This window comes from Enhydra lutris, unplaced genomic scaffold, assembly GCF_002288905.1.
Source record: "Enhydra lutris kenyoni isolate GAN:26980312 unplaced genomic scaffold, ASM228890v2 scaffoldscaffold20, whole genome shotgun sequence".
NCBI classification, from domain to species: domain Eukaryota; kingdom Metazoa; phylum Chordata; class Mammalia; order Carnivora; family Mustelidae; genus Enhydra; species Enhydra lutris.
In genome coordinates this window covers 28,752,664-28,780,563 of record NW_019154104.1, presented here as the reverse complement: position 1 = coordinate 28,780,563, position 27,900 = coordinate 28,752,664, and the positions used below count along the sequence as shown (strand labels likewise).

The window sequence follows — 27,900 nt, the reverse complement described above, 5'->3', positions numbered from 1 at the left end:
CTGTGATGCTCCTGCAACAGGGGCTGACAGCGCTTCCTTTGATGGTTTGTGCTTTTTGTTTCTTTCTTTTCTTTTTTGTTAAGATTTTATTTATTTATTTGACAGACAGATCACAAGTAGGCAGAGAGGCAGGCAGAGAGAGAGAAGAGGAAGCAGACTCCCCGCTGAGCAGAGAGCCCGATGCAGGGCTCGATCCCAGGATCCCGAGATCGTGACCTGAGCCGAAGGCAGAGGCTTAACCCACTGAGCCACCCAGGCGCCCCTGTTCTTTTTGCTTGTAGATGGAGAAAGCCTTTTTACCTGGAAGCAGAAGTTGTTCTTTTTAATAACTGCTGCACTGACACAGAATTCACATGGTTTGTATATATACGACAGTTGAGCATTGTTGAGTATAATCACCGAGATGTGCAACCATCGAAACTAACTCCAGAGCGTTTTCAGTCATTGTCAGTCCGCAGTCCCCCTTCCCCTCGGCCCCTGGCAACCACCGACCGGCTCTCTGTCTCTGTGAACTTGCCTATTCTGGACATTTCATACACATGGAATTGTACCAAATGGGGTCTTTTGTGATCGACTTCTTTCCTAGAGCATCAGGTTGTTAAGGTTCATTGCACATGTTGTAGCCCGTGTCAGAAAAGCCCCAATTTTCCATCTGTTCTTTCACGTAGCCCTCTCTGACCCAGTTGGAGCTGCTTTCCATGTGTGGTGTGAGGTTGGGATCAAATTTTGTTCTCGATGGTGGCCAGGCAGTTGCTGTAGCCCCGCTCACGAGACACTCCGTCTTTCCCCCACGGGCGCAGAGTGCCTCATGGGCCACGTGGCAGGTGTGCGAGCTTCTCTGGGTTCCTGTCTGCCCCTCTCCTCCCTCCCCATCCCCCACCACGTGGCTTTGGCGTCTTTGCATGGAGTCCATTCCACACGGAGCTCTCTGGACTGTCACCGCTCCTGCAGTCCCACCACTTGGCTCATGATAATTTATTCTTGTTTCACTGAATCAGGGAAGCACTGTCCAGAGGGGATGCTGCTGCCTGAGGTAACCGCCAGGAGCCCCTCACCTTCTCTTGCTCCCTAGCCTTGGAGCCCCAGTGTTGCTTCTCATGCACAGGGTCACAGCTCTCAGCCTTACCTCCGGCTCCCCTGTGTCTGGGAACAGGGATCCCTTGGCTCTGATGACCCTGCCACACCTAGATTTTCCCAGTTTCCTGGGCTGTCCCCGTGGGCCACACATTGCCTTCTCTGCACATGGCTGGAGTCCCCTGGTGTCCTGCCCCCGCCAGCACCTCCCCCACTGTTCCTGCCTCCTCTGAAGGACAGTGGGCCCCATCATGCAGGGCCTGGCACTCAGGAGACACCTGCTTGACGACTAATGATAAACACAAAACCCCTCCTTTCTCCCAAAACTAGTTGAGGTCTCCCTTTCTTGCCACCAAGGGGCTTGGCATGTAGATGTCGGGCTCAGTAAATATTTATCTCCCCCCAGCCAACTTCAGACGTGAGTCCTGCGTACCTTAGCCCTGTCAGAATCCCTGCATTTTGGCGGTGTTTGCAGGGGTTTTTAGTACCCCCCATTAATAATCAGGGCCAGACGGGGTCCCTCAGAGGTGGAGCTGAGAGGCGGACGGTTTCAGCAGTCACCGCTCAGCATAGATCATGGATCAGGGGCTCCCGGCCTCACTCGTGTGTTAGAATTACCTGGAGGGCATCTAAAATGCATATGGACATCCAGGAGCCTCCCTTGGAGTCTAATATAGTTGGTGTCACGGGGGAAGAGATCAGATGTTAGAAAGTCCCCAGGGAGGGTACGTGCAGCTATGCCAGGAGCCAGTGGGCCGCATGTGACTCGACCTGTGTGGCTAGGTGACCCTGCCGGACAGGCTGGTAGACTTCCATTCCTGGCCTCTCTCCGTAATTTCCAATCATTCAGAGTGGAATTGGGGTTGCTGGGGGAGGAGACTAACAGTGCCCGCCATGGTCACACACAGGTTAATTTCTGGGCATGAAATTAACAGGAAGGGGATTCTTTTTTCCCTCTTCTCCTCTGGCTGGAAACAATGGCACGGTTTCATTTGGAATGACCAGGTTTCCCAAGCACTAGACAGAGAGATGAGGTTGAGTGTTTGGGCCGAGAACACCAGGGCTACCAAGCAGATCCAGAGTGGGCACGTTTTCCATCAGCGAAGCTGGGCACAGCCCCTTGAGATTGCAGCAGGGGGGGGGGGGGGGGGGCTTGTAGTTTTCCCTGGAGTTAAATGCCAGGCACCCCCGAGGTCCTAAAAAGCAGGGTGCTGATCCACTGGGGTCCCTGGGGCTTCGCATGGAGCCAGCAAAGGAGCAGGTAGGTAGCCAGGGGACGGCCATGGGTTTCAGGAGAGGCTGAGAGCTCCCCGTTTTCATTAATGCAATTGTTTTTCGCAGCGTCCCCCGTTCATTTTCTTTCCTTCGTGGATGGAGAGGGTGGGGCTCCTTGTGGTCATTCCGTTTCATCTCTTGAGTTGGGGTGGGATCTAAGGTTTCCATGATCCTGCCTGTCTTGGCACGGACGGGCCGGGTACCAGCCTGTTGGCCCAGAGGCTGCCGGGCAGTGTTTTTACTGTGTGACTTGGGGCTTGGTACTTAACCTCTCTGAGGCTCAAGGATAGTGATAACAGGGCCCAGCCCATCAGCTTGCTGCAAGGATCATGTGGGGGTGACTGTCGGGGTTTTGCTCGGTGCCTGCTGGCATCTAGTAGATGCTCAGTAGAATTCGTGTGTGCCGAGGGGAGGACGGGTTCCCTTCTCAATGCCCCGTGTGGGCGAGAGAACTCTTTCCTGTGTCTAGGGCCCTGCACGTCCCTGCTGAGCTTGTGACTGGCTGTCTCGGCCCAGGCACCTCTGTACGGGTCTGTGGGCAGCTTGGGTGGGCAGCCAAGCAGAGGAGGGGGCAGTGGGGGCCAAGGTGCCCAGCTCGGTGTGGCCACCCCTGGAGGCATCCTCCTGGGAATCTGATGTTCCCCTGATATGCCTCCCTCAGCCCCCTTGTCTTCTCCATAAATAATACGTGTCTCACGTTTAGCCCACATCTCTAGGGCCACAGCGCGTGCCAGGAAGCAGATGCTAATGGGGGTCGGCTCTGAGGCTCCTGAGCCTGCCTGCCACGGTCCCACCCCCGTGCCTTTGCTCCTGCTGTGCCCTGCTCAGACTTGCCTTCCACCCCACTGTCCCGACCTGCCTGTCAGAGTCCTGTGTGCTCTTCAAGGCTCAGCTCAGATGCCTCTTCCTACAGGATGGAGCCCCTGATTTCTCCTTGTCAGCTCCTCCTTGCCCTCTGCCTCCCTCCCCCGGTCCCCAGAGAGACCTCTGCTCTCTCTGCCCTGGAGCAAATGTGGTTATTCCCCTGGCTCCTTCATTGGGCGGAGGCATCCTCACAGAGGGGGACCACGCCCTTGGACAAGCAGGTGTGACTGCTGGTCCTGCCGGGAACCGGCTCTATGAGCTTGGGCAGAGCCATTCCCTCTGTGAGCCTCTATTTCCTCCTCTGTAGGCCAGGCTTTCTGCCACCCTCCTGGCAGGGTTCCCAGGAGGGGCAGAGCGAGCACAGTGCCCTGGGTTCGGAAGTGGTTTCTCCTGCCTCCTCACCTGTGTCAGGAGCCTTCAGTGTTCTAGGGGCTTCTGTCCAGCAGAGGCCCAGGTTCAGGGAGTTGTTGGGGTTAGAACATCCTCCAAGTCCTTTAAGGGGATGGACCATTTCCAGCTTCTGCAGGATCCGTGTCTGGGGCCTTGCCGAGGGACACCTAGAAGTGCCCTGGGTCAGAGACAAGGGCAGCTGGAGCAGGCGGCTCCAAGATCTGTTGAGTCTGGCCCGTGGGCAAGGTTGGGGGGACAGAAGTCACCTGGGGACTGAGCATCGGCCAGCAGGACCAGGTGCCACAGGAAGTGTGGCCTTTGCTGCTGTCCAGAGCTCGGGGCTGCCCTGAGCCACTGAGCCAGAGGGAAGGTGAGGCCCCTGTGTGGTCTATGACCTTTACTTCCCAGGGCCTCGTTTACCTCGTCTGTAAGTTGCCCCACCTCCCGGGCCTGCCGTGACGTTTTGACTTCCGCGACCTAACCTGTGGGTACTGGTGGACACTTGCCTTCCTTCTGGGGCTGAGTCCTGGCGGGGGGCTCGGGGGGAGAAGGGAGGCAAGTGGAGAAGCCAGCTTTCAGGAGTCACGAAGATGCTTTCAGGTATCATATCCGTCCTCTGGGGACAGAGATGGAAGCCTGGAATGATGAAGGGGCCTTGTTCGACGAGTCCCGTCTGCCCCGATGGAGCCCCCGGCCTGATGTCGACCTCTCTTAACGAAGTGGAAGGAAAAGGGAATTGAATCACCGAGTGGTGGCGGGGAAGTGTCAGCCACCCCCATGGAGGAGGCCCGAGGCCGGTGCGGCTGGCTGTCCTGCTAATGACCTGCCACAAAGCCTGCCTGTCCCCAGGACCCTGTGGGCAGCCTCGCTCAGCGGGAGGGGGCTTAGAAGGGGAAGCAGCTGGAGGGTCAGGCCCTGTGTGTCACCGTGCGTCATTGTGCGGCCCCCCCCCCAGCACCCACTCTTCCTCTGGTGGGGTTGGGGGCAGTCGTACTTTCTCCTAAGGAGCGACAGACATGATTGGCACTGTGCCCAGATCCCCGTGGCACTTCCTGCTTCTGTGTCCACGGCCCGTGGCACCTGCTGGCAGTTGCTGGCACCTGCCACTCTGGGAGCTCATCCTGTCCACTGCCCAACGGGGCAGTTCTGGGAATTAGCCCCTCTGTCCCCTGTGAGCAGCGCCCCCCCGCCCCACCAGTGGGCCCTGGTGCAGGGGGGTAACGCTGAGCCCCGCAAACTCCCCAGCAGAATGGAATTACTTTCATCCGCTCCTTCTGGTCCCTGCCTTGCCTCCCACTCCTGCACCTGGGCTTTCCGGGGTCACCTTCCCCATACCCTGTGTGGACTCGAACCCCCGCCTCACCCCGACGGAGACGTGGGCTCCTGGTGTGGCCACTGTTGCTGCCGAGGGACATTCTGAGCGACACTTGCCCTTCGCACCCAGGACGCTGTGCCGTCTGTGTCTCTGGCAGTCCCGTGTCGGGGTGCTCTGTGCGGGCCATGGGTGCTGTTTCAGGCTGAGCGCCTGCTGCTGGTGGGAACCTGTAGGCTAGGAGACTGACCCCTGGCAGGATGCCTTCCTATTAGGTCTTCAGGCTTTTCCCACACAAGAGGCTACTACGTGCCTAGAGCGGAGTTGGCAAGGAGGGTTTCCAGGGCTAATGGGATGGCGTGACCTGCTCTGGCTGCCAAGTTCTTACCATGAGGACTAACGGTGAGGCTGCGACCACGCTGCCTACCTGAGGAGGCCATCAGGATATCAGAGTGGGGGGCGATGGGACCTGGCCCCAGACTCAGCCTCTGAGAAGGCAGGGGGACTGGGGAGCTTGCAGACCTGTGGGCTCCATGAGTCCCTCCCATCCGCGGGCTGCACAGCCCTCCTCCCTTCCCGGGGCACACAGGATCCTCCAGGAGGCCGAAGCGAGGGCTGACGTTCCGGCGCTTTAAGCAAGAACATTGCCTGCCTCGGCCCCTTGCTGCCACCCTCTTCCCCGGCCCAGATGGAAGCTGGATTGTGACTCCTCCAGAATTGGTCCAGGGGGGCCTGGGGAAGGTCTGAGGGGACACATTGGCCAGCCCATCCTGGGGTCCCTTCTGTAGTCACCTCCTTCATTTTCCCCGCAAGCAGCCAAGCCGGGAAATGACGCATGCCTCCCTTGGGGCCCCGTTCCTCGCCACTGCAAACCCTGGGATTAATTTAATTACACACTCATCTCTGAGAGGCTGGGGCTCCGAGGCGCCCCGCGGGATCACGAGTTGCCCAAGGCTGCTGGGAATGATCATCCTCCCAGGGAGCCAAGCCTCGGGGGCCTCCCAGCCCTCCCCCAGAAGGCCTGTCTTGCAGCCACCCTGCCTTGCCGCAGGACACCTGCTCTGACTCACAGGCAGCCTGGGGTCTGGCTCCTGGGCTCCGGGCAGGGGTCAGAGCCTGGTCTGGGGAGCTGCATGTGGCAGAAGGAGAGGAGGCCCCTCTAGGACATTGGGAGGCAGCCCCGAATGTTCTTCACCTCCCGGGTATGGGCAGACCAGGCTGTCCCTGGGCCTCGGGAGGGGCCCCCAGAGCAGAGCTGGGAGAGTTCCAATGGGCTGTCCTCCGGCCACCCTTCTGCTTCCGTGGTGTCACCGGGGGGCCCTGCACTGCGCTATTGCCGTAATTTAATCTTTTCTCCTTTTCTATAAAAGAAAGACTTTTCCCCCTATTTTGGAAATAGATTATTTGAAAATTAATGAGAAGGGGGTGTGAATAAAAACCCCCTTGTTCCCTCCTGTGAGCACCACCAGCCACAGGTCCATGTGCCTCCTTCCGGAATTCACTTCAACGCAGAGGTATCTGTAAACGTCCAGAGCAGTTCTACCTCTCGCTTTGGGTCCGGAGCTTTCCACCGGCGTGTGAAGGCTTTTCCGTGTTGTCGAGAAGAGAACCTTCCTGAACATCTTCTGAGTGACGGCTGGACCCTCTGCTGCTCCCAGACAAACAGTTAATTCCATTTCTGGCCGCGGCCGTTATACTGTTTTTATTATTAGAATTTGTTCTTTAGGATGGTTGCCATTGGAAGCACCAGGTGATTTAAGATGTTTCCAGATTGGAAACATGCCCCATGCCCCTGTGGTTTGCAAAGCCCCCTGAAGCCCGGCGGTCTCAAGTGGACTTGGTTCTCTGAAGCTGCTTGGGGTTCGGGGCTGACGGAATTCGGCGGGTTGCGCAGGGACAGCCCCTTGGCCGGTGTCTGCATGTGGCCTGTGAGGGACGACAGCTGGCCCGTGGGCCCTGGTGGCCGTGGGTGGGCAGGTGGGCTGTTGTTGGGTCATCTGTCCCCCATGGCGTTGCCTCTGCCCCTTCTCCTTGCTCCGGCCCTTGGCCCCCCCCTTCTGTCCTCACTGCCATCCTGGGGAGTGTGGCGGACCCTGCTGGGGCCGGGGGATCCCCTTGCTCTGATGGGACCTGTGGTGTGTCAGACGTGCCTGCTGCCCAGTGAGGGTGCTGGGGCCGGTTGGTGCATCTGCTGCCTCCGGTCTGGTCCACGACTCTGGCTGCAGTCTGACCGCGAAGGGAAGTGCTGGGAGCTCCCTGTTGACGCCAGAGAGATTGGCGGAGGGAGCTAGAACTGTCCCTGTACCAGGGAACTGGGGGCAGGGCAGTACGCCCCCCTTCCTGTGGCTCAGTGGCCACACAGGGCAGTGAGTGAGTGGCCTGGGTGCACAGAGGGGACGGGTCCTGTCCTGTCCTGGGTCCTCTCCTGTGCCTGGCAGCGTGGGCCCATGGTGGGGGCTGCGGAGAGCGGGGTGGGGGGGGTGGCTTGTCGTGGCGTCCAAGGGCCGGGCAGTCGTGCAGCGTCCCGGAGAGAGGAGTGCACAGGAACCTGTCTTCTTTCTGGGACCAGTGTCTCTCAACGGCTCGGTGCTGTCAGCTCCGCTCAGAGTGGCCAGACCCTTGGGGTCCTGAGCACTGACCCACAGGGGGGTGGGGGGTGGAGGGTGGAGCTGGATGGTGGGGAGAGGGTCTGGCAGGCTGTGCCCGGGGTTCCCCAGCTCACCTGGCAGCAGGGGGGGACACTGTCCCTCTTAGCCTCCTCCTCTGGAGAGTGGGGAGGTCTGCTGGACCCTTGCCAGGTGGGTGGTGGGTCTCCCCTCCCCCACTGGGCCCACCCGGAGGGAGACCACGCAGGGGTCTGCTAGGTATTTGGGTCTCCTTGTCTTAACGTGTGAAGGTGAGAGAGCTGGGGGGATCTTGGTCGTTTTTGCCCTTTTTCCCCAGTGGGTGTTCCAGGGAACCCTTCTTGCTGACAGCACGCAGAGGAGCCAGAAAGGTGGGGAACCCAGGCTGCACCCCATCTCCCTCCCAATGCCTGGGGGTGCCTGGCACACCCTGAGCGCTGAGGCCTTTCCCATCAGGCGCGTTCTCATGGGAGTGATGTGGGAAGAAGTGTTTGTCCGTCCCGGCTGGCTGAGTGAATGGAGGCCCTGGGGTGGGCAGGGGAGGCAGGCACGGGGCATGGACTGGGGTGACCGCTGGCTGGAGAAGGGTGTGAGGAAGGCCTTTGTACAGCTGCGGCCACCGGGCTGGCCAGGGTCCCCCACCTGGTCAGGTGGGATCTGCCGATTGCCAGGCATGCACTCAGGGTCCAAGTGGCGAGGCGGCTGGGGTCACCTCCTGCTGCCCTGAGTTGTGCCGTGAACAAGCCCCTTCAGCTGTCCGAACCATGATTTCCTGGCCGTCAGCGGGAGCTCTGTAGAGCTGGGGGGCTCAGCGAGGTGGTTTGGGGGGCACAGCCCCCTGCTGTGGGGGGTTCCCTAGAACCCCCCGCCACCTAGCCCAGCTGCCAGGTCCTTACCAGTGCCATCCCCGAGGCTGAGGGCGGCAGGCCTGGTGGGGAGTGGCCCTTCTCCCTCTCTAGAAGGCCCGGCATTCCTGAGTGCTGACTGGTTGCTGACCTGGGGCGGGAGGAGCCGGTTGTGTAATTCCCCAGCAGCTGGTGGGTGGGCCCGGCCGCCCCCAATTCCTGCCCCGGGCTGGGCTGCTGCTCCTGGGCCTGGTCCAGCGCTGGGTGGGCGGAGCTCCTGAGGGGCCTTGGACAACAGAGTGCCCCACAGCAGGTCGCGCACCCGGGCGGAGGGGCACCTGTGTGCAAAAGCGGGGGTGCCCTCAGAGAATGGCCTTCCCGATGGGCAGGAGCTCTGAGGCCCAGGCCGAGCCCCCGTGGAGTGAGGTCATGGCATTCTGGGCGGGGACCCGCCAGGTGAGCACCAGTGGGAGGGGCATGACATCCGTGTCCCCAAGGGCCCGGGCTCATTGGCTGTGCCAGCTGTGTGCTGGGGATGGACAGAGTCTTCATTTTCCTGCCATTGCATGATAGCCCAGCGTGTCCTTGCACAGCACCCATCCCCTTTGCCCACCCCGGTGTGTTCAAGGTCCTATGGGGTCCGTCTCCCCAGGCTGCGGTGTAGAGAGGTGGCTTTGGTTGAAATTCTGGTGACTTCTGAGCTAAAAGACTGGTGTAATGGGCTCTGTGTCCTGTCGGGTGGAGGTGGGTGCAGGAGGGGAGCCGTGACTGGCCCAGTGGACGGGGGTGTAGGCCGGTGTCTGGGCCGTGTGAGCTCCAGTGAGGTGTTGGTATGGACGAGAGGCGCCTCGCCTGTCCCATACTGGGTGGCTGCAGACCAGGCAGGGAAGTGCCCCATGCGTCCGGCTTGGGACCTGATGTCCCACCTGCACGACTGCACCTGCCGAGATGGTCTGGTCCCCTCGCCTTCCCTGCCCCGTGGTCCGCATCCATTCCCGGGCCCCTCTGCTCCTGGTTGTCCTCGGGTCCCACCCCGGTAGTCCCCCTCATCCCAGCCTGGCTTGGAGTGACTCAGTCCTTGCTTTTCTCCTCTGCCGGCCGAGCTGATCTGGAAGTTAGGGTGGTGGAGTTTTGCCTGCCTGTCTGATGGGTTTGTAAAACTGGTCAGTGTGGTGAGGGAGGGTGGATTTCAGGAACCCTGCCGCATTCCGAAACTGGGGGTGTGTGGTTGGGGAGTGCGTCACTGGCTTGGCCTGGGCCCCGGCCCCTGGCTGCTCTCGTCCTCAGAGTCTGTCAGGAAGGATGGCATCTCACCTGCGCTATGGACAGCCCCCTCCGGCTGCAAATTGTTGAGACGTTCCTGTGTGTCAGGCGCGGGGGAGCAGAGGAACCCCGGACACTGACCCATTATGCTCAGCAGACTCATTTTCCCTACCGTGCTGGGGAGGGGGCTCCCTGGACCCCATGCCCTGCTGCACGCTGCCCCCTGGCTGTGAGTGTCCCGTCCGGGGATGCTAGGGAGTACTCTGTGGATGTGAAGCAGCACAGAGGCCAAGGGAACAGGCAGGGAACCCCCGTCCTTCCTGCAGGTCCTGGAAACCCTGGCCCAGAGGCTTCAGGCAGGCCTGTGGGTCTCTCACTGGAGACCGAGTTTGCCGCGATTAACGTGCTCCCCACTTGTGTCGTTACAGATCCCTCGTCCACCTACATCAGGCAGCTGGAGACCAAGGTGAGGCTGCTGGAGGCTGAAAAGCCCCTCGTACAGGTAGGCTGGCTGTGGGGAGACAGCAGGGGACAGTGCTCACTGCACGCTGAGCTCCAGCATGAGCCCTGCCCCCCGCCCCCACTCCAGGGCCCACCCATGTCCCAGCTGACTGGGGTCTTCCTTCCCGCCTCACTCCCATAACTGCCCACCTGCCCCATAGCCATCCGAGGCATCCCCTGGAACTTTGGGGTCATGGACCTAATCCTTGCTCCATGGCCTTGGGGTGTCCCCCGGTGGTCTGTGAGCTCTTGGGGCCAGCACTGGGCCTGTCCCAGAGATGGTGTGGAATGCACAGTTGCTGAAGAAGGGGCTGTTTTGGCCCTCAGGCAGGCAGATTGAGGCTGGGAAGTGGATGGCACACCCCCACTGTCACCCACATGGAGACCTCCCTGCTCCTGCCACCTGATCCTGTCCTGTCTGGGGCGCACCTTGTACCCTCCTGGGCCTGGCCGGTGCCCACAGGCAGATGAGGCTCTGTCTCATCCCCAGCACGTCCGCAGCACAGGGATGGCAGGTTAGAGGCTGGAGGATGAGGGCAGTGCACGGGGGAGGCCGGGCAGGGGGACAGGCGGCTGTAGTCCCGCTGAGTGTGGCTGGCACAGAGGGGTCGTGACCGTTAGGACGAGGGCCTTCTGTGGTGTGGGTGGGGCGGGGATGGGAGGCTGCAGTCAGCCCTGCACTAGGTCCGGGGGGCCAGCTGGCTTGGCCAGCCCCTTCAGCCTCTCTCTCCCTTGTACCCATCCTGGGCTTAATCTCCCCTCCCCCTCCGCTGCCCTTCCCCCCCCCCCCCCCATATGTGGCGGCCAGAATGCCCAGAGCGTTTCTCTGGGAACCAACCCTAGGGAGGGCTCAGCTGCCTGGCTCTGTTGCTAGGCGACCAGCAGGCTTGGCGCCGCTGTCCTGGCTGTCCTGCTCGGAAGCCCGCGGCACCCTGTCTGCCCGCTGGGCGGCTGCTGGGAGGCTTGGGGCCCCGGCACGGAGCATAGCCCCCACCACTGCTGCCCCGCGCCTCGCCCCTGCGTGGGCTGTGTGGGCTGTGTGGGCAGTTCCCACAGCCTAGCAGGATGGGGCAGAGTGCATGGTTCACCCCCGACCCCCACACCCCTGCGGCCACCGTGCCTCCGCTCAGGTGTAGAGCCAGGCATCGAATTGCAAGGCTGGTTTGGGAACCTTATATGGTTTTCAGTCCTGTGTGGCAGAAGGGCTTGGCCACCGTCGTGCTAGCTCTTTTGGCTCCTTGGGGCTGGGGTCTCACCCGGCTGGGGTCTGGGGCACCTTCCATTCCACGGGGGCCTGGCGTGGGTTGGGGATGGGGTGTGGGCTGGGCTGCGGGAGCGGAGGCCGAAGTGGCACCAGGAGGAGTCGGGGTGGTGGGGGCCGTCGTTAAGGCTCAGGGGCCTTTGCTTTGGAGTAGGCGCCTGTCCTGCTCGCTGTAGCCACTGGACGGCAGAGTGGAGGCCAGGACCACGATCTGGACCCGAAGCCTCGGGTCAGTGGCCTTGTGAGTCTTTCCCTGTCCCACTGTTGTTTGACGGTTCCCTTGGAGAAGCGGGGTGAACACCCGAGCCCCGAGTTCAGGATGCTGTTTACCAGGTTGTTCTATGGTCCAACTGGGCCTTGCTTGTGGCCTCCTTTCCACGAAGACAGGAATGTCCCTGACCCCATGGCCCCTGCTGTCCTGGCCACATTGTCCCATTGGGAAAATACACCCCAGTTACCAGTGGTGGACCTGGCCGCGGACTTGGGGGAAATGTGGCCATGCTCAGGCCACAGAGGGGTGGCCCTTCTACTCCGTCCTGCCTGGGGGCACCCCAGGGTCACAAGGGAGGCCCCCCATAGCTGTGTCTACTGGTCCTATGCCCACATGTACAGAGGGGGAGGTTGTCAGGGTGCCTGTGTTTGGGCATCTGGGGGCTGGCAGCTACCTGGGCAGTGGGTGTCCTGCCCGCCCCCCTCCGCCTCCCCCATGCCTGCTCAGACCTGCTCGCAGGGGTCAGACGTGGGGTCGTGGCCCCGAGGCAGCAGCAGAAGTTCTGTCCGCCTCCTGTGCCCACGCCCGGCCTGCTGGGGAAAGATGTCTGTCAGATGGGGGGATGCAGACCCTCGCCGGGATCCCGGCCTGCTGCTGCAGACGGTTGGGATGTCGGCACAAGATCGAGCTTTTCCCTGGCTTACGGCCATGAGCAGGCGAATGCTGGGAGCTCAGCATCCGCCACATAGGCCCCAAGTCTCTTATTTCCCTGATAGAACTTTCCTTTCTCCTGAATGAACGGAGCCTCGCGAAGGCAGGCTGCCGTGATGGTAGTTGTGTGGGCTTGTGTGGGTCCTGGGGGCACCCGGGGCCCTTCTCCGGCCTCTTCCTCCGTGGGGCCTCTGCTCAGGGTCTCCCAGTGAGCAGGTGTCAGGGCCACACCCAGCACCCCAAGAAGGGGGCAGCCTCGTGGTGCTGGGACCTCGGCGCCCCACTCCCCTCCCAGGGCCTTGTGCACCTGTCCCCTTGTTGCCGTGGAAGTGTCGGCCCTCCACCTACAGTCTGCAAAAGCTCCCAGGAGCCATGACCGTTGGCAGGATGTCTGTCCCTGTCACCTGCTGTCACCAGGGCCTGGCCTTGAGGGTGGGTCGGTGGTGCTGGCTGCAGAGGCAGACGCCACTGTTCTGAGCCACGCAGGAGAGATGGGAGACACGGACAGCGAGGGGGCCCCCTGGCCTGCTCCTGGCTTCCTGGTGGCACTCACATGTCACTTGCTTCTGTATTCCTGTGGCGGCTCAGATGGCACCGCTCTGCTTCCTGGAAGATGGGTGTGCACACACGTTACGTGTAACGGATGGTCCTAGGGGCATGGGGGTGACCGGGCCCAGGCCTGCCCACCTCCTTCCCCAGCTAGCAGGACTCGTGTGCACAGGGAGCTGCTGCAGGCCCACAGTGACAGTCCTGGCCCCATTCTAGGGGAGTCCAGAGAAGAAGGGGTTTACTTTTTCTTCTTTCTCCTGGCCTCCAGCTCAGGCATGGCCTCCTACCGTCAGCCTCCCCAACCACCCGCAGGGGGCTCGGCACTTAGTCTGGGCTCTCAGCCCTGTGAGCTGCTAGTTGCTGAGATCCTCCCTTGGGGAGCCCAGCCCCCGGTCTGCTGGACCATCAGCCACTCAAGTACTGGGATGCTGGCTCTCACATCGGTGAGGTCACATCGGCCTCTCCAGTGCTTAGCACAGCTAGACTGGGGTGGATACATCTTGGGGAGGCCCTGGCCACCACCCACCCAGAGTCCTAGGCCAGGAGGGAAGGCTGGCTGTTGCCCAAAATAAGGAAGTTCTGCTTCACTAAGGTAGTGAGTGTGCCATCTTTGGAGGTAATCAAGGGATGGATTTGGGAATCCTGGAGAGAAAGATTTCTGCCTGGACCTCATGGGCCCTGGCTTGTCTGACTTGATGATGCTGGCACATAAGTCTCCTCACTGAAATCAAATTGCTCAGAAACTTCCAGCTCTGCAAAGAGCCGAGAGCACCTGCCTTTTGGCAAAAAGAGGGAGAGAGCAGGATTCGTCTTCGAACCACCTTCGGGGGTGTGGCTTCAGGGTTTGGGCCAGAGGGTGGAGATCCTCTGCGGCCCCCACTTCCCACTGCCCCCGCCCCTCCCCTCATGGCCTCTATTTAACTCTAAAATAGCTTTAATTAAAAATGTGCTAGCGTGTTCACAGAACTAAATTACTATATTGCAGTTCGTGTTTTCCTTCTCGCGTTGGCTTTAAAATTTCATCAACACAGCTGCTTCCTCTGTGATGATTCATTTCGAGCCCCCTGCACACGTTATTATTTTTCTGGGGGATTCTGTGCGTGGCCGGGCTGGGATGGGGGTGGCTGGCATTGACGCTGGGGCTTGGCTCTTGGTTCCCTTGGTTTGCCCCCCTCACTGGGCTGATGAATGAAGCCTCCCTGTTTGCCCAGGAGCTGAGAAAACATGGGCTGCCATGGAGGGGAGTGGAGGCGGCCGTGCAGGCCTAGCCCGCTTCGTCCTCACCTCTGTGTCCCTAGATGAACGGCTCCTTCGTGGCCCTTGTCTGCGTTTTGAGCCATCTGGGCTGGGGGACAGGGGAATAGTCTGCCACCATCTCAGCCCATGCTGAGACCTTGGTTCTGTCATCTGAGTCCCCGAGGAGGACGGGTGATCCCGAGGGCTGATTTCCTTGCCCAGGCAGGCCCTCCAGGGAAGCTGGCCTCCGGCATTTCCGAAGTACTGTGTTCCCACACAGGTCGCTGGCTATCCAGCTCTGAGCCATCCCTGCTCTGCCTGTTTGGCGTCTAGGGTGGTGGTCACATCCTGTTCCCTCTGTTGTGGTGGGGTGGTCTCTGCACCCCTGGAGGGCTTACATTATTTTGTTAGCAGAACCTTCCAGATGGTCCGGCCTCTCCCTGAGCCAGGGAGGAAACCTCTTCTTTCCGGCATCCGAGCAGATGGTCTGGTAGCAACGTGGGCAGAAAGAGACGGGGAATTCTACCTCTGTCCCCGAGGCTTAATCATTGTCCACTGTGAACCCCATGCTGGGTGGCAGAGCCACAGGGCCAGGTTCAGATCACCAGAGTGCTGCCTTACCGGCTGGGTGGTGTGGGGCCAGGGGCTTCACCTCTCTGGGCCTCAGTTTTCTTGTCTGTCAGATGGGGACACTAAGAGCGCTTGCCCCAGGTGTAAAGGGACGACGATCCTGCAACGCCCAAGGACCAGGGCTGGCCAGCGGTGAGAGCCGTGGGCCACCTGGCAGCCGGGTGCCCTTCTTGATCCTAATTTATGTGCAAACAACAGAGCCCTGGAAAGCTGAGGAGTTGCCCAGACTCCCCCAGCCTGGGTGGGATTTGGTTTTCATGAGTCTGTGCCCCCACTCCAAATCCCTCACCCCTTCTTGCGGGGTCCTGCGCCTGTCCCTCGCTCACCAATTGGAATAAGTACTGGGCTGTCATGGGGACCTGTGAGGGCCGATGGTCACCGTGGCGGGTGAGACCACACGCTGTCCTGTCCGTCGCAGCCACGTGGTCCTGGGCAGCAAACACACCCCTAGGTTTGAAAACTGGGATTTAGGGCCAGAAATGGCGTAGGGCATTGGGATGTGGTGCCATCTCTCTGCGGAGAAGTCCTATTAGCCACATGTGGGACCTCCCTGGCCCACTCGGAGCACTCACGAGGCAGAACTTTCTGGGCCCCCAGCCACGAAGCAGCCATGTCCTTCTTGATGGTCTGCAGATGGGTTCTCTGAAAATTAAGGGAGATTAAGTCTGGCTGGTAGGTAGTAGCAGGACGCCCTTGTGAGCAGCCTCGAAGTGCCCCTTCCTTGCCTCTGCCGGCTGCTGTGCCGGGATCTTGGGGCCCCTCCAGGCCAGTGTAGTGGGCTGGCCTCTCGGGTCTGCGGGGTCCCCGCGTGAGCCCTGGGAGGGCTGTGAGGGGGCTGGGTGCCCAGTCAGCCCGTGGAGACACGGGGGTTTCTAAAAACATGGGGGCTCTCCGGAGGTGCCTGCCCCAGCCCAACTGAGGTCCTGGCAGCTTTGGGTGAACAGGTGTCCAGGAAGGGGAATGGCGGGGAGGGGGGTCGTGGCTGGCATCTGCTGGGTGACACCGCTCCTCTTCCCTTCCAGCTGCCCCGTCCCTACGGCCGCCCGAGAAGCTGGCTTCAGGTAGAGCTGCCTGGCGGGACGTGTTTGCAGTGGTGTTTGGGGTGGGGACTGCTTTGAGTGCTGTGTGCTGCTCTGTCTTCTGCGGGTCCCCTCCTGTCCCTTCCTGGGAGCTGGCCGCCACCAGGGTGCCTTGGTTCTGCCCTCTCCGAGCTGGCATTCACGGCAGCTTTGCACACAATGGCAGTAGAGCGGGGACCCACGGCTTCCCACGGCCCTTCTCACCCAGCTCTCCCAGCCCGTGTCGGGGGGTCTGAGTGGTCTCCGGATGTCCCTACATCAGGGCTCACCGCGGAGCCCCCACAGCAGTCCCCGTGTCACCTGTCAGACGCGGCCTCCCTGTCGGGTGCACACTGGAGGTGCCCCTGTGGCACGTGGTCCCACAGGGACCCAATCCCTTTGGGGGCAGGAAGGAGGGGTGAGGCTAGCTGCCCGGAGTGAGCGCGCCCGCAGCCGCTGCCCAGCCAGGAAGCCCCATGTAGGCAGGTGGGGGAGCTGGGCGGGGTCCTTCCTCTCTATCCTGACTTTTCTGCTCCAGCACCCCTCTGACACCCTGGGTGTTCCCCAGGAGTCCTCTGGAAGGCGATGGCTGGGGAGCTCGCCGCAGGACCACGGGGGTTCAGAGAGGCTGGGGTAGCCCGAGTGCACGGCGGCCCGGAGCCTGGCGGCGGTGCAGTGACAGCCCTGGATGGAGGCTCTGTGTCCTTAAGTGGAGTTGGGAGCCCTGCGGCCACCTGGGTCTCTCCCTCCCGGCCGGAGGGGGCAAGTCTCTGTCTGCACGTGGTGCTTCTTTTACTTTTAAGGATGTGGGAGTTCCGCCACTCTGTGTGACAGATCCTTTCTCCCTGTGTCCTGAGGGACCCATGTTTGGGATTGTGGCTGGGCAGACATCCTCTCCCTGCTTCCTGAACCATCCCGAGCCCCCCGCAGGTGCAGGCCCAACCATCCCAGAAGGCCCTTTCAGCCCCACTGCCCCTCCACGTTAAAAACCGCGGGATTTCATTCTTCCAGGGCACAACAGGCGCATCCCAGGATTTTTAATTTGGGTTTAAGTGCAATTATGGTCCCTCATTTTGATGCATCATTAGTCACATTGCCCCTAATGAGAGATTGTGTGTTTTTCCCGCCAGCTTTGTGGGTCGCTAATAAAGTTCTGTGGACGTGCGAATATTTATAGATGATCGCTGAAGGCAGGGGTGGGAATTGCACGCGTTGATTTAAACCCTTCCCCCGCCCCCCTGTACACACACATCCTCCCCAGGAATTTATCTGGTGTGGAGGGAGGAGGCAACACAAACCTGCTTTGTTTTCAGTAACAGCACGTGAGTTGCTTCTGAACCTGCTGGGTCCTGGGCCAGAGGAGCTGTGTGGGAGGTGAGACTCAGCCCAGAGAAGGATCTAGACGGCGAGGGGGAAGGGCAGGGCAACGTCCAGCTGTCCTGGTGCCAGGGGCTGGTCGGAGGGAGCGGTGGCTCAAATCCTTGGCCATGTGGCCAAATGCCAGTGTGTGTGAGCTGGGCTGAGCCTTGCACCTGGTCCCTTTTTGCCAGCCCGGTGAGGCCGGTGAGGCGTGTTCCCGCAGGATGGGGTCAGAGGGCCCGACAAGGACCTGGTGGCACTGGACGCGGACGCTCAGTGTCATTGGGTTTAGAACACACACTGCTGGAGAAGAGTTTGGAACTGTCGCAGACGCCCAGCCAGGGAGATAATTGCCTTCGCCTGAAGCTGGGTTGACGCCCCCGCCCACCGTGGGCGAGTCAGGGAGGCACAGGTGCTCTGATGGGCAGAGGAGTCCCCCAGGGTGGGCAGTGAGGGTCAGCACTGTGGCCTCTTTCTGGTGCCTGGTGACGGGGCGCTCTGCGAGATCGGACCTTGGGCTGGGCCAGGGAGGACTAACATGGCTCTGGTTAGAGGCCGTAGTCTGGGGGTGGGGGGCAATCACATATCGAGGGTTCTTGGGGATACCCTGCCACGCTTCAGGGGCCGTCCTTGGACGGGGCGTCCCCACTTCTGTCCTGTGCCTCTTGGTGACCTTTGTTCACACTCAGGTTCTCCTGGAGGCCATGGGAATCGTTCTGCTCTGGCCAGGGTGCCTGGGTGGGGGTGGAGAGCAGGCGGTGAGGGCTTGGAGCTGCTGTCGGGTGTTTGCTCTGGAAGGCTCCACGCACCTGCCTGCCTTGCATTTTTACTCCGGACCCCCAGATCCTTACAAGGTGCTGCTCTGTGCCCTCTGACCTGGCCCCTGGGACCGAGGGGTTGGGCCTGGGTCTGATGGGGACAGGAGAGATGGCAGGGAGTCGGTGAGGCTGGAGACTCAGTGAGAAGCGGGTCTGGGTCCGGCAGTTGGTGGGAGGGGAGCATGCTGTGAGTGCATCCCTCCGGGCTGGAGGGGAGTGCGGGGGGGCTGGTGTGTAGGGGGAAGGGGGCCCCCCCCCCCCCGCCCCCGCGTGGTTGTTGAACTGTCTTCCTCACCAACCCCCTGCCCTCCAGGCTTTGTTTGGGGACTTATGGGACCTTCTGTGTGTTTTGTCTGTCCCCAGCATGCCCTCAGATCCTTTGAAGTCGAAAAGGATGTCTGGGCCAGAAACACCCCCGGGCTCTTGAGTGATGCCGAGGGCCGAGAGGCCATGGCTCCTTCTCAGAGGGCCTGTGTGGGATTAAGCGTGACCCCTGGGTCCCCTATCTCTGCTGATCCCAGCCTCCAGCTTCCAGGGGCATTTGCTTTGCCCTGAGGGAAATCACCAGTGGCCAAATATATGTCCATTCACTCCTTCCTTCTGTCCCTCCCGCAGATCCCCCCTCCCCGCTTCCTAAGCAGGCACTGGTTCTTGTGGACATAGAGGGGAGGACACAGGGCTCACATTTGGGAACTCCTGTCCGACGGCAGAGGCTGAGGGCAGCCTGAGCACCTCACAGGGACAGGCTCACCTGTGAGAGGCGGGAGCACCCCCCGGGCCTGGAGGGAGTGTTCCCCAGGCCAGGCACGGGGGCCCCCAGTGCTGGATGCTGGAGCAGAGGAAGGAAGGTGGGCGTGGGAGGCCATACTCATTTACTCGTTTACTCTGTTCGAGAAACGCTGATAAAGCATGCACTGGGGGGCAGCTTGAAGCCCTCCGGCCTTGTGGCACCAACACATGGTGGCAGTGAGGACCGATGGGGCAGGGAGAGGGGAGGGAGGGTGCAGCCCACTGCCGGTGCCCGGGGAGGGGCAGACAGGAGCAGCTGACCATGTCCTGAAAGAGCACGGCCCTTGGTCCCCTCAGCACAGCCACTCACCTCTAACCTGTCCCCCTTCCCTCGAAGCAGGCGGGCCCTGGAGAGTTCCGGACGCTGCGGAAAGGCTTCTCCCCATACCACTCGGAGTCCCAGCTGGCAAGCCTCCCGCCCTCCTACCAGCACTCGCTGCAGAACGTAAGAGCCCCTCCCTAGGGCCACACCACTCACTTGGAGACCCCGTGCCTCCAGGATCCTTGGTCCACATTGTAGGGTAGGGGTGAGGCTCAGATCATCTCGTGACCTGCCGGGGCCAGGGGAGGCCCAGAGGTTCTATAGGAACACTCTTGGGGAGCTGCTAGGGCAGCAAGCCCTTGCTGGGCCCTGGAGGGACCCTCCATGCCTGACGCCGCTGGGGGCCCAGATCTCCCGCACCTGGTGTGTCTTCTGTGAGGTTACCTGCAGGTCCTGGGAGTTGGGGGACAGGTAGCCCACAGGTCAGAGGATCCCAAGGTGAAATGGGTGACCCTGTGGGGCAGGGACCTGGACCCCCTTTCCTCACCAGGCTGGCTGTCCCTGCCCTCCCTACCTCTGTCTCTGTCCACTTCACTCCCTGCCCACTTGAGTCAGAGGCTGCGTGTCTGCCCAGGGCCCCCGAGCTTCTCCCTGACGAGGGTCACTGGCCAGGGTGCCCTGGGGCAGGGTCCAGCAGGCCCTGGGACTCCAGGCCCCGTGGAAGGAGCTGGCCGCGGAAGGGGGCTGAGTACCAGTCTGCCGAGAGCCGGGTCAAGGCTGTTGACAGTCCCTGGGGGGAGACTGGTCGTCTGCCTTTTTTCTTTTCGGGTCAGTTGACTTTATTTATTTATTTTTAAAAACATTTTTAAATTTATTTATTTTGACAGAGAGACAGCAAGAGAGGGAACACAAGCTGGGCGAGCGGTAGGCAGTGGGAGAGGGAGAAGCAGGCTTCCTGTTGAGCAAGGAGTCCAGTGCAGGGGTTGATGACTGATTTAACTGGTTTTTAGCATATTTACAGATTGCTGTAGTTATCACAATAGAACATCTCCTTACCCCACAGAGGAACTCCGCCCCCTTTAGCAACCCCTCCCCACTCTCTCCTGCCTTGGCTGGGCGACCACTGGTGTGCTCCTGCCTCTGCAGACTTGCCCATTCTGGACATTTCTTTTTTCTTTTTTTTTTTTTTTTTAAAGATTTTATTTATTTGACAGAGAGAGATCACAAGCAGGCAGAGAGGCAGGCAGAGAGAGGAGGAAGCAGGCTCCCTGCTGAGCAGAGAGCCCGATGCGGAGCTCGATCCCAGGACCCCGGGATCATGACCTGAGCCGAAGGCAGAGGCTTTAACCCACTGAGCCACCCAGGCGCCGCCTGGACATTTCTGAGCGGCAGAGTCCTGTAGCAGGCCACCCTCTGTGACTGGCCGCATCCGCGGGGTGCTGTGTTTTGGAGGCGATGCCGTGGGCTCGAACCTCCTACCTTTGTGATGCCGGGCGATACTCCATGGGTGCAGGCACCCCCTCCCCCACCCCTGCTTAGCGGCTGGACATCTGGGCGGTGTCCATGCTTTGCCTGGCGTGGGGAGCACCGCTGCGGACGCTCTGGACGAGTGGTCGTGTGGTCGTGTGGCTTCTGTTCCCTGGGGACACACTCGGCTCCCCACTTTGGGCACCAGCTCTGGAGCCCCAGAGCCCGTCTGAGCCCTGCTGTGAGCCTTCCGTCAGACCCATGGCTCTGCGCTCGTCTGTCACGTGGAGGTGCAGGAGGATACAAGTCAGGGGGTTTCTCGGGGGGGGGGGTGCTGGGCGCCGAGGAAGCGGGAGGTGTCGCCGGGCCGGCCCTCCCGCCACAGCCGGAGAGGCCTTTGGGAGAAGCTGTCTATGGGGAGCGCCCCCTGCAAGCTCCAGTCCCACGGCGTTTACTTCTGACCCGGGTTACACGCCCGGCGCCGGCTCCGTGGACAGGACCTGCAGCCGCGTGCTCATTGGCAGCCTGGTGAGGCGGGTCAGGGAAAGGCTGTCCGGGCCACTCCTGGCTTCCATCCTGCCTGTGCTCTGGGAGGCAGCCCCCGGTGCCCAGTGCCCCGGAGCAGGCTGTTCAGGGAACCCCACGTGCAGATGGGATGGGAGGCCAGAGGTGCCAGGGGCCAGGCATCTGGTGCCTCCCAGGGCTGAACGCGTGTGGCTGTCGCCCCCTGCTGGCCAACGGTGGAGGGCGCTCGGCCTTCGCCTCAGACTGTGCACCTGCTTTCGGGCAGGTGTGTGTGTGTTTTGCGCCCATCGGACAGCGTGCCGGGGCTCTGCACATAACCTGGGACACCGGAACCCTTTCCATCATCCAGATGAGGAAACTGAGGCACAGAGTGGGTTGAGCCCTACTTCAGAGCCTTGCCTAAGCCCACACAGCATGGCTGGACTGGGCAGGCTCCCCGGGTGATGGCCCCAGAAACCAGCTCACCAAGTGCACCTGGTCACTGGGGTTCAGTGACTGAGAAGGAAACTGAGACTCAGAGGAGGGACGGATGTGCAGGGCACCCCGGCTCCGCAGCCTCTCCCCGGCTGCTTGTACCCACTTGCCGCTTTCTGTCTGGCCTCCAGCACTTGCTGGCCCCCGTTAGACCCACTCCCAGTGTCTTCTGACCTCCTGGCTTGTGTTGGCCCCAGGGAGCTCCATCCTCCAGTCCTCCTTCACTGGGGCCCAAAGTCCGGGGTCCCCCTACAGCTTGAGGCACACCAACTGGTCCAGTAATTCCATTGAAAAGCAGCTAGGGGCCCTGGGCAGACATGCAGCCTCTGGGCCTGACTCCAGAAGGCTGACTCCCCTCTTCACCAGGCCTTGTCCCCTGCTCCTCGGGCTGTGGAGCTGGGTGCTTGGTTGCCGTCTGAAGTGTTTGCTGAGGGGTGCCTGGGTGGTTGAGTCGGTTAAGTGTCTGCCTTCGGCTCAGGTTGTGATCCCAGGGTCCTGGGATCGAGTCCCGCATCGGGCTCCCTGCTCAGCAGGGAGCCTGCTTTACCTTTTGCCCCTCTCCTCCAAATGCTTATGCTCTCTGCTCTCTCTCTCTCTCAAATAAATAAACGCAGTCATTATTTTATTTTATTTTTAAAAAAATGTTTGCTGAATTTGGTCGCACGCCTCAGGTGGCCAGATGGGCCGGAAGCTCAGGGCTGGGAGGCAGGGCTCAGGGCTAGAAGAGTGTCCCTGCGGAGGGGGAGTGGGGGCCATGTCTAGTTAGCCCACTCACCTGGTATCGGGGGAAGGGGGCAAACCCTGGGGTTTGCTGGGAGATCTTTGCCAGCCCCCGCTCTTCTCGGAGCTGCCCTCACTTCCTCTGGGAAACAGAGAACAGACCCTGCACGTGGGCTGCGGAGAGGAGCCTGCGAGTCGGGGTGGGGTTTGGGGTGGCCCCCGTCCTCTGCCCCGGCCTGGGCCTCGCACCCCGCCTCCTCACCAGCAGCACTTGGCCCCCAGCTTCTCCTGCATTAGTCAGGGACGTCTCCCTGCCACTGGGCGCCCCTCTGGCCACCACCTGGGGGCTGCCGGGGACCAGCTAAGCCCTGTGATTCCTTCCCACAGGGCCCAGCTTGCACGGTACCTGAGCTGTCCTTGCCTCCCTCCGCTGGCTACAGCTCTGCGGGACAGAAGCCCGAGGCTGTTGTGCACGCCATGAAGGTGAGGGCCAGGCCCCGCCCACCCACACCCAGAAGCTGCTCCCGGGTCTGGGGGGGTGGGGAGTGGTGTGGGGGGGTGGCGCCCAGGTCGCTGGTGCAGTGCCGACCCTGGACCTTCCACCCTGCATGTGCTCTGAGACCGTGTGTGTCGGAGCAGCGGGGCGGTGGGGAGGGGCCCTGAGCCCCGAACACCTTGGGGGAGGGAGTTGGAGGTGTTGGTTGGCAGCAGGTTGTCACCCACCTGCCATCCCAGTGACGGGAAATGTACTTGGGCCAGGTAGGGGAGGGTGGGCAGCCCCTCTAAGTCAGAGAGGTGGGGGCAGGGCTGGGGTGGGACCAGGCTCCGGCCTCCGAGGCCCGTCCTGGCTCGCTGGGCCCCACCCACCGTGGCTGTGCCCCCCGCCCCTCACCCGTGCATGGACATAAGCGCTCTGTGCCCCGGGTGCGCAGGCCTGTCTGCACAGATAACAGCATTCTTACACTGGTGCGGGCAGTGACTGGGTCACATACACACACACTCACCCCGTGTGTGCAAGTGGGTGCTTGCTGGGGGCCCTCGGTTGGAATGAGCGCACCTGTCTGAGGGTGGCCCCCCCCAGCCTGTCCTCCTGCTCCCCGGGTACCCGGCTTCAGCTTCACCCCCAGCTGTGATGTTGGGGGTGCGGCTTACCTTGGGGCAGGTTTGCTAGGGTGAGGGAAGAGGACCCCCGCCACGGGTCTCTCCATGCCCCGCGTGCTGGCTGGGACCCAGTGGCTCGGGATCCCTGGCGTCCGTGGGCAGCCTTCCCCCTGACCCCGGGGCCGGTTCCCCGCAGGTCCTGGAGGTGCACGAGAACCTGGACCGGCAGCTCCAGGACAGCTGTGAGGAGGACCTGAGTGAGAAGGAGAAGGCCATCGTCCGTGAGATGTGCAACGTGAGGCGTTTCCCGGGGCCCGGCGGTGGGGATCTGGGGTCTGGGGCCCAGGGGTGGGGCTGCAAGCCGGGCGGGTCCCGGTGTGACCTGGAGGCCTAGGGGAAGGTACCAGAGCCTGGACAGCCCTGGCCAGTCCTCCCCCCACTGCCCGTCCCACTTCCGCCTGAGAGTGGGGGCCCTGACCTCTCCAGGCCTGTCCGTTCCCGGAGCTCTGCCCTCAGCCCCCTCGGACTGGTTCCGTTCACCCCGCATATCCCATCCCGTGGCCCCCGGTGGCCCCCAGTGGCTGCTGGCCATACAGGTGGTGTTCAGACCAGAGGTGCGGGCAGGACCCTCTGCTCTGAGAGCCTGCAAGGCTGGGGCTGCATTTGCTTCTGGAAGCTGGGCTGTTTCTGTGGCTGCCCAGGATGGGGAGCTCAGTCCTGACCTACCTGGCCGGGGTGTGTCATCTCTGGACCCTTTTGGGAAGCAGCAGGGGCAGAACCTGGGCCTCACCTGGGGCCAGGTGTTCTGTACCCACCTCCTCTGCTGCCTCCTGCCTCTCTGGGCCTCATGTGGCCTCAGTTTCCCCTCCGGGCCCCACGGCTGTGGGGACTTTTTGGGTGATTTTGAGGGGCCTGAGGCAGTGTGGGTGCCCGGGTCAGCAGGTGGGCTCGGGTGGGCTCTGCACTCACAGCTCGCCCCATCCACAGGTGGTCTGGCGAAAACTAGGGGATGCGGCCAGCTCCAAGCCCTCCATCCGGCAGCACCTGTCTGGGAACCAGTTCAAGGGGCCTTTGTAGGGCTGCTTCTCTGTGGACGTGGACTGGCTCTGCAGGGCGCCCAGGATGAGTTGCAGGCCCCTGTGTTTGTTTCCTGTGGTGAATTGTACATAGGACACTGCCCGCCGTGACCCGGCTCCCGTGGGTCCAGCACGCTGACAGCCGGGCCTCCGTCTCCCTCCTCACGCACCAGCACACGGAAGACGAGAGGCCGCCGGCCGTGCCCCATGGCAGAGCGGCCCAAACAGCCTCGTCCCTGCGCTTGGGGCCCCGCTGCCGGGAGGCTGAAGGCTGTGTGGGGGCTCAGGGCCTGGCATCCCAGGCTGGGCCCGGCCTTGGCCGAGGGGCACCTCATCAAGCCTTCTACCCGCTGGCTGCTGCCCACACTGGACAGAGGCCACCGGCAGCTGGACCTGACACAAGGGGCACCCCTTCTCACCCATCTGCGGCCTGAACCCCAGCTCACTGAGCCCGCGTCTGAGTCGTGGACAGGGAAGCTCATGGCGTCTGTGGCTGGCTGGAGGCCCTGAGGCCCTTCCTCTGGCACCCCTGCCGCCCCGCCCCGTGCCCAGCTCCCTGCTGCTTGGTTTCAGGGTGCTTCCCCCAGCCCCGAACACATCACTCGCTGCAGAGTCTCCCCTCCCACCCCGGGGCAGGTCATGCCCTAGCTTTTTGGGTCCCTCCTGCCCAGGACCCGAGGCCTCTCCATCTCATGGTTTCACATGATGGGCCAGGGAGCTAGGAGGCTGTGTGGAGAGTCTCTGGGCCAAGCCCCACGCTCTCTCTCCAGATGGGCAGCACCGGGCCGAGCTGGGCCTCTGGTGTCCCCCAGAGCCCAGCCCCAGCTGGGGTCACTGTGGACGGAGCTGCACGGGCTGGCCGGTGGGGGACTTCTGCCCTCTCTGGAAGGAGCCCGACCTGGCTCTGGCTTTAACTGGCTGTGTGACCTTCAGCAAGTCACTCAGCTTCTCCAGGCCCCTGGTGGGAAGACGAGGTCTCAGGTTCTTTGGGCCGTGCTCACCACCCGAGGCCACCAGCTGGGTTCAGCCCGGGCCTCCGTCGCGGCCCGCACGCCCGGGTGCTCCCCCCTGCTGCAGAAGTCACTGCTGGCTGGGCCGGACAGAGCCAGGGACCGAGCGGGGTCCACTGCCTTGCTGCCTCTTCACAGGTGCTGCCACCTCCCCTCTCTGAGCCTCAGTGTCCTCCACTGAGAAGGGACAGCCTCAGGCCCTCTTCGTGGGGCTCGGGATCAAATGAGACCTTCCGTGTAAATGACCATATACAAACTACAGATGAGATAGAGAAATGTTGAAATTGCTGAGGAAGGTGAGGCCCAGAGGGTGGGTGGTCGGGGCACATTACAGACGAGCTCACGGATGCTGGGAAGTCGGGGCGGCCACTGGCCGTGATGGCTGCTCGCTCCCGCCACCTCCGCTGGCTGGTGGGGCTTGGCTCCATGCCTCAAGCACTCGAAGAGCCCAGGAGGCCACTTTTGCAGCGGGCAGGCCTCACCCAGGCCCGCACGAGGGACGGGGGCCAGGCGAGGGGATGGGGGAGGCCACCCTGTTCCTAGAGCCCCAGGGGGGACTTTGTGCCATTCCCACCGCCTGTTGGTCATCGGCGCCCGTGGGTGAGTCGTACACTCTCAGGGGAAAGGCTTATAGCCCTCCTTGTGCCCAGGGAATGCTAAGTGGGTGCTGGTGGCAGCAACAGGCATGTTCCTCTTGCCCTGGGTGTTACAGGGACCTCTGGGCTCTCCCTGAAGGGAGCTTGCCAGCAGGTCAGGTGGTGAGCTCCCTCTCACTAGGGGTGTGCATCGAAAGCTAGGGAACATCCTTGGTCATGGTACCAAGTAGTTCTTGCCCTAGTGGGCAGTGAGCTGGGGGACAGAGGCTCCCCTCTGGATCTTGGGAGTCCAAAGAACCACAGAGCAGCCCGAGGTGCAGGGGTGGGTCCATTTTGGGTGGAAGCCACATCTGGGAGCCCATTTGTCATGTCTGGATCAGGCCGGCCTGGCCACCACTGAACATAAGCAATAAATCAGGGCCCTGGTATCTGCAGATCTCCTGCACACTGGCCCAGAGAAGAACAGCTTCGAAGGGACCGTCCCTGCCTCGGGAAGGTGACCCTGTCCGTCATGCTGTGGGGTACCTGGGGGTCAGGTGGGGCGTTTCTGCCTGGATCCTCCTGTGCGCCACACAGGCAGCAGAGCCAGGCGCAGACCTCTCCTTCCCACCGCTGCTCGTGTTCCTGAGCCAAGTGCGTGGGGATGGCTTTCAAGGACAGAACTGCACCCGTGACAGTCATCTAATGTAATAAGCTGTTTAAAAAAAAAAAAAAAAAGCCAGCAGCACCTCTGCCTGGCCCCACAGGGCAGGGTTTGGGTGGGTGCAGTGGGAGCCCACAGGCTAGAGGGGATCAGAGGAGCCTCACCGCAGGGACAGCCGGGGGCCAGGCGAGCATGAGTCCCAGCCCTGCCAGCAGCTCGGACGGGCGTTGGGTGATGTGGGGTGATCTCCCCTCTGGAGCCTTAGCTGTAGAAGCTCATGGTGGGGGATGGGTGTTGCTGAACTCGGTGCCCTTTCATAAAGGTCCCTTTACGTTTCATACTCTGATTCTAGATCTTGAAGCCCCGTGTGACATCTGGACTGGGGCTTCAGTTCCCACTGTGATGGATGTCACCCTTCCAGCCTCACCCCAGGTGGCCAAGCCCATCCTGGGATCAGAATCTGCTGAGCACATTTTTTTAGGGTGGCACATTTTTATCCAAAAGTTATTAGCTACACATCAGTGTTTAAACAGAAAAAGTGACCTTTCATTTTTTTTTTTTTTTCTTGGAAACTTGAGAAGAAACAAAGTACATACTACTGATTTTTTTTTTTTTTTTTAAAGGAAACAAGCTAAATGCATGAGCGGAGCGGTAGAGGTGTATATTTTTCATACTGTGGGTGGGTGGGGGGGGTATTTGTGCTGCTTTCTGGAATCGGGCTGGAACGTCTGGTTCCCAGCCCCGGGCCGTCAGCCATGCTGTTTTTTTGTGGTGGGTGCCCGCTGTGAGAACTGGGGCCGGCCCCTCGCCCGGCTCCGGGCAGAGCTGGGAGCTGTGGACCCCTGTGCCCGTTTCTACCTTCCACTGAACCACTTTGATTTGGGAGAGAAAAAGCGCTAGAACTTTTGATAGTGTGGTAAAAACACTGATTTGAACTATTTTAGTAAAAGGAGTAACAGAAGATTGTGATAGTGTATACTTTGCGCTAGATAAATAAAGGCTCTTTGTAAGCCTCTGTGGTGGGTGCGCAGTGCTTGTCTCCGGTGGGGGGGCCGCTGGGTAGAGGGCCATAGCCCTGGGGAGCACCTCGGGCATGGGGGTTCTGCCCAGTGTTGGAGACCATAGACGGCCACTCTGATGGTGCGAGTGGAAAGAAGTTTCCAATCCGAGCCCTCATGGGACCCAGGAGCCCATCTGCATGGGTGCATGTGAGAGCTCCACGCTGGTTCAGAACCACCCGGGTTCCTCCGAGGGGA

General features: G+C 61.4%; 1 protein-coding gene across 1 annotated transcript in view; it reads left to right on the top strand.

Moving 5' to 3' along the window:
- LOC111148598 (coiled-coil domain containing 85C) overlaps window positions 1-26,685 on the top strand; it is a 74,059-nt gene extending 47,374 nt beyond the window's left edge. The window contains exons 2-6 of the mRNA XM_022505301.1: window positions 10,076-10,149; window positions 19,108-19,215; window positions 22,606-22,701; window positions 23,516-23,614; window positions 24,307-26,685. Coding sequence (XP_022361009.1) covers window positions 10,076-10,149; window positions 19,108-19,215; window positions 22,606-22,701; window positions 23,516-23,614; window positions 24,307-24,396 — 467 coding nt within the window. The 3' untranslated portion in view covers window positions 24,397-26,685. The remainder of the gene's footprint in view (window positions 1-10,075; window positions 10,150-19,107; window positions 19,216-22,605; window positions 22,702-23,515; window positions 23,615-24,306) is intronic.
- The last annotated feature ends 1,215 nt before the right edge of the window (window positions 26,686-27,900 follow it).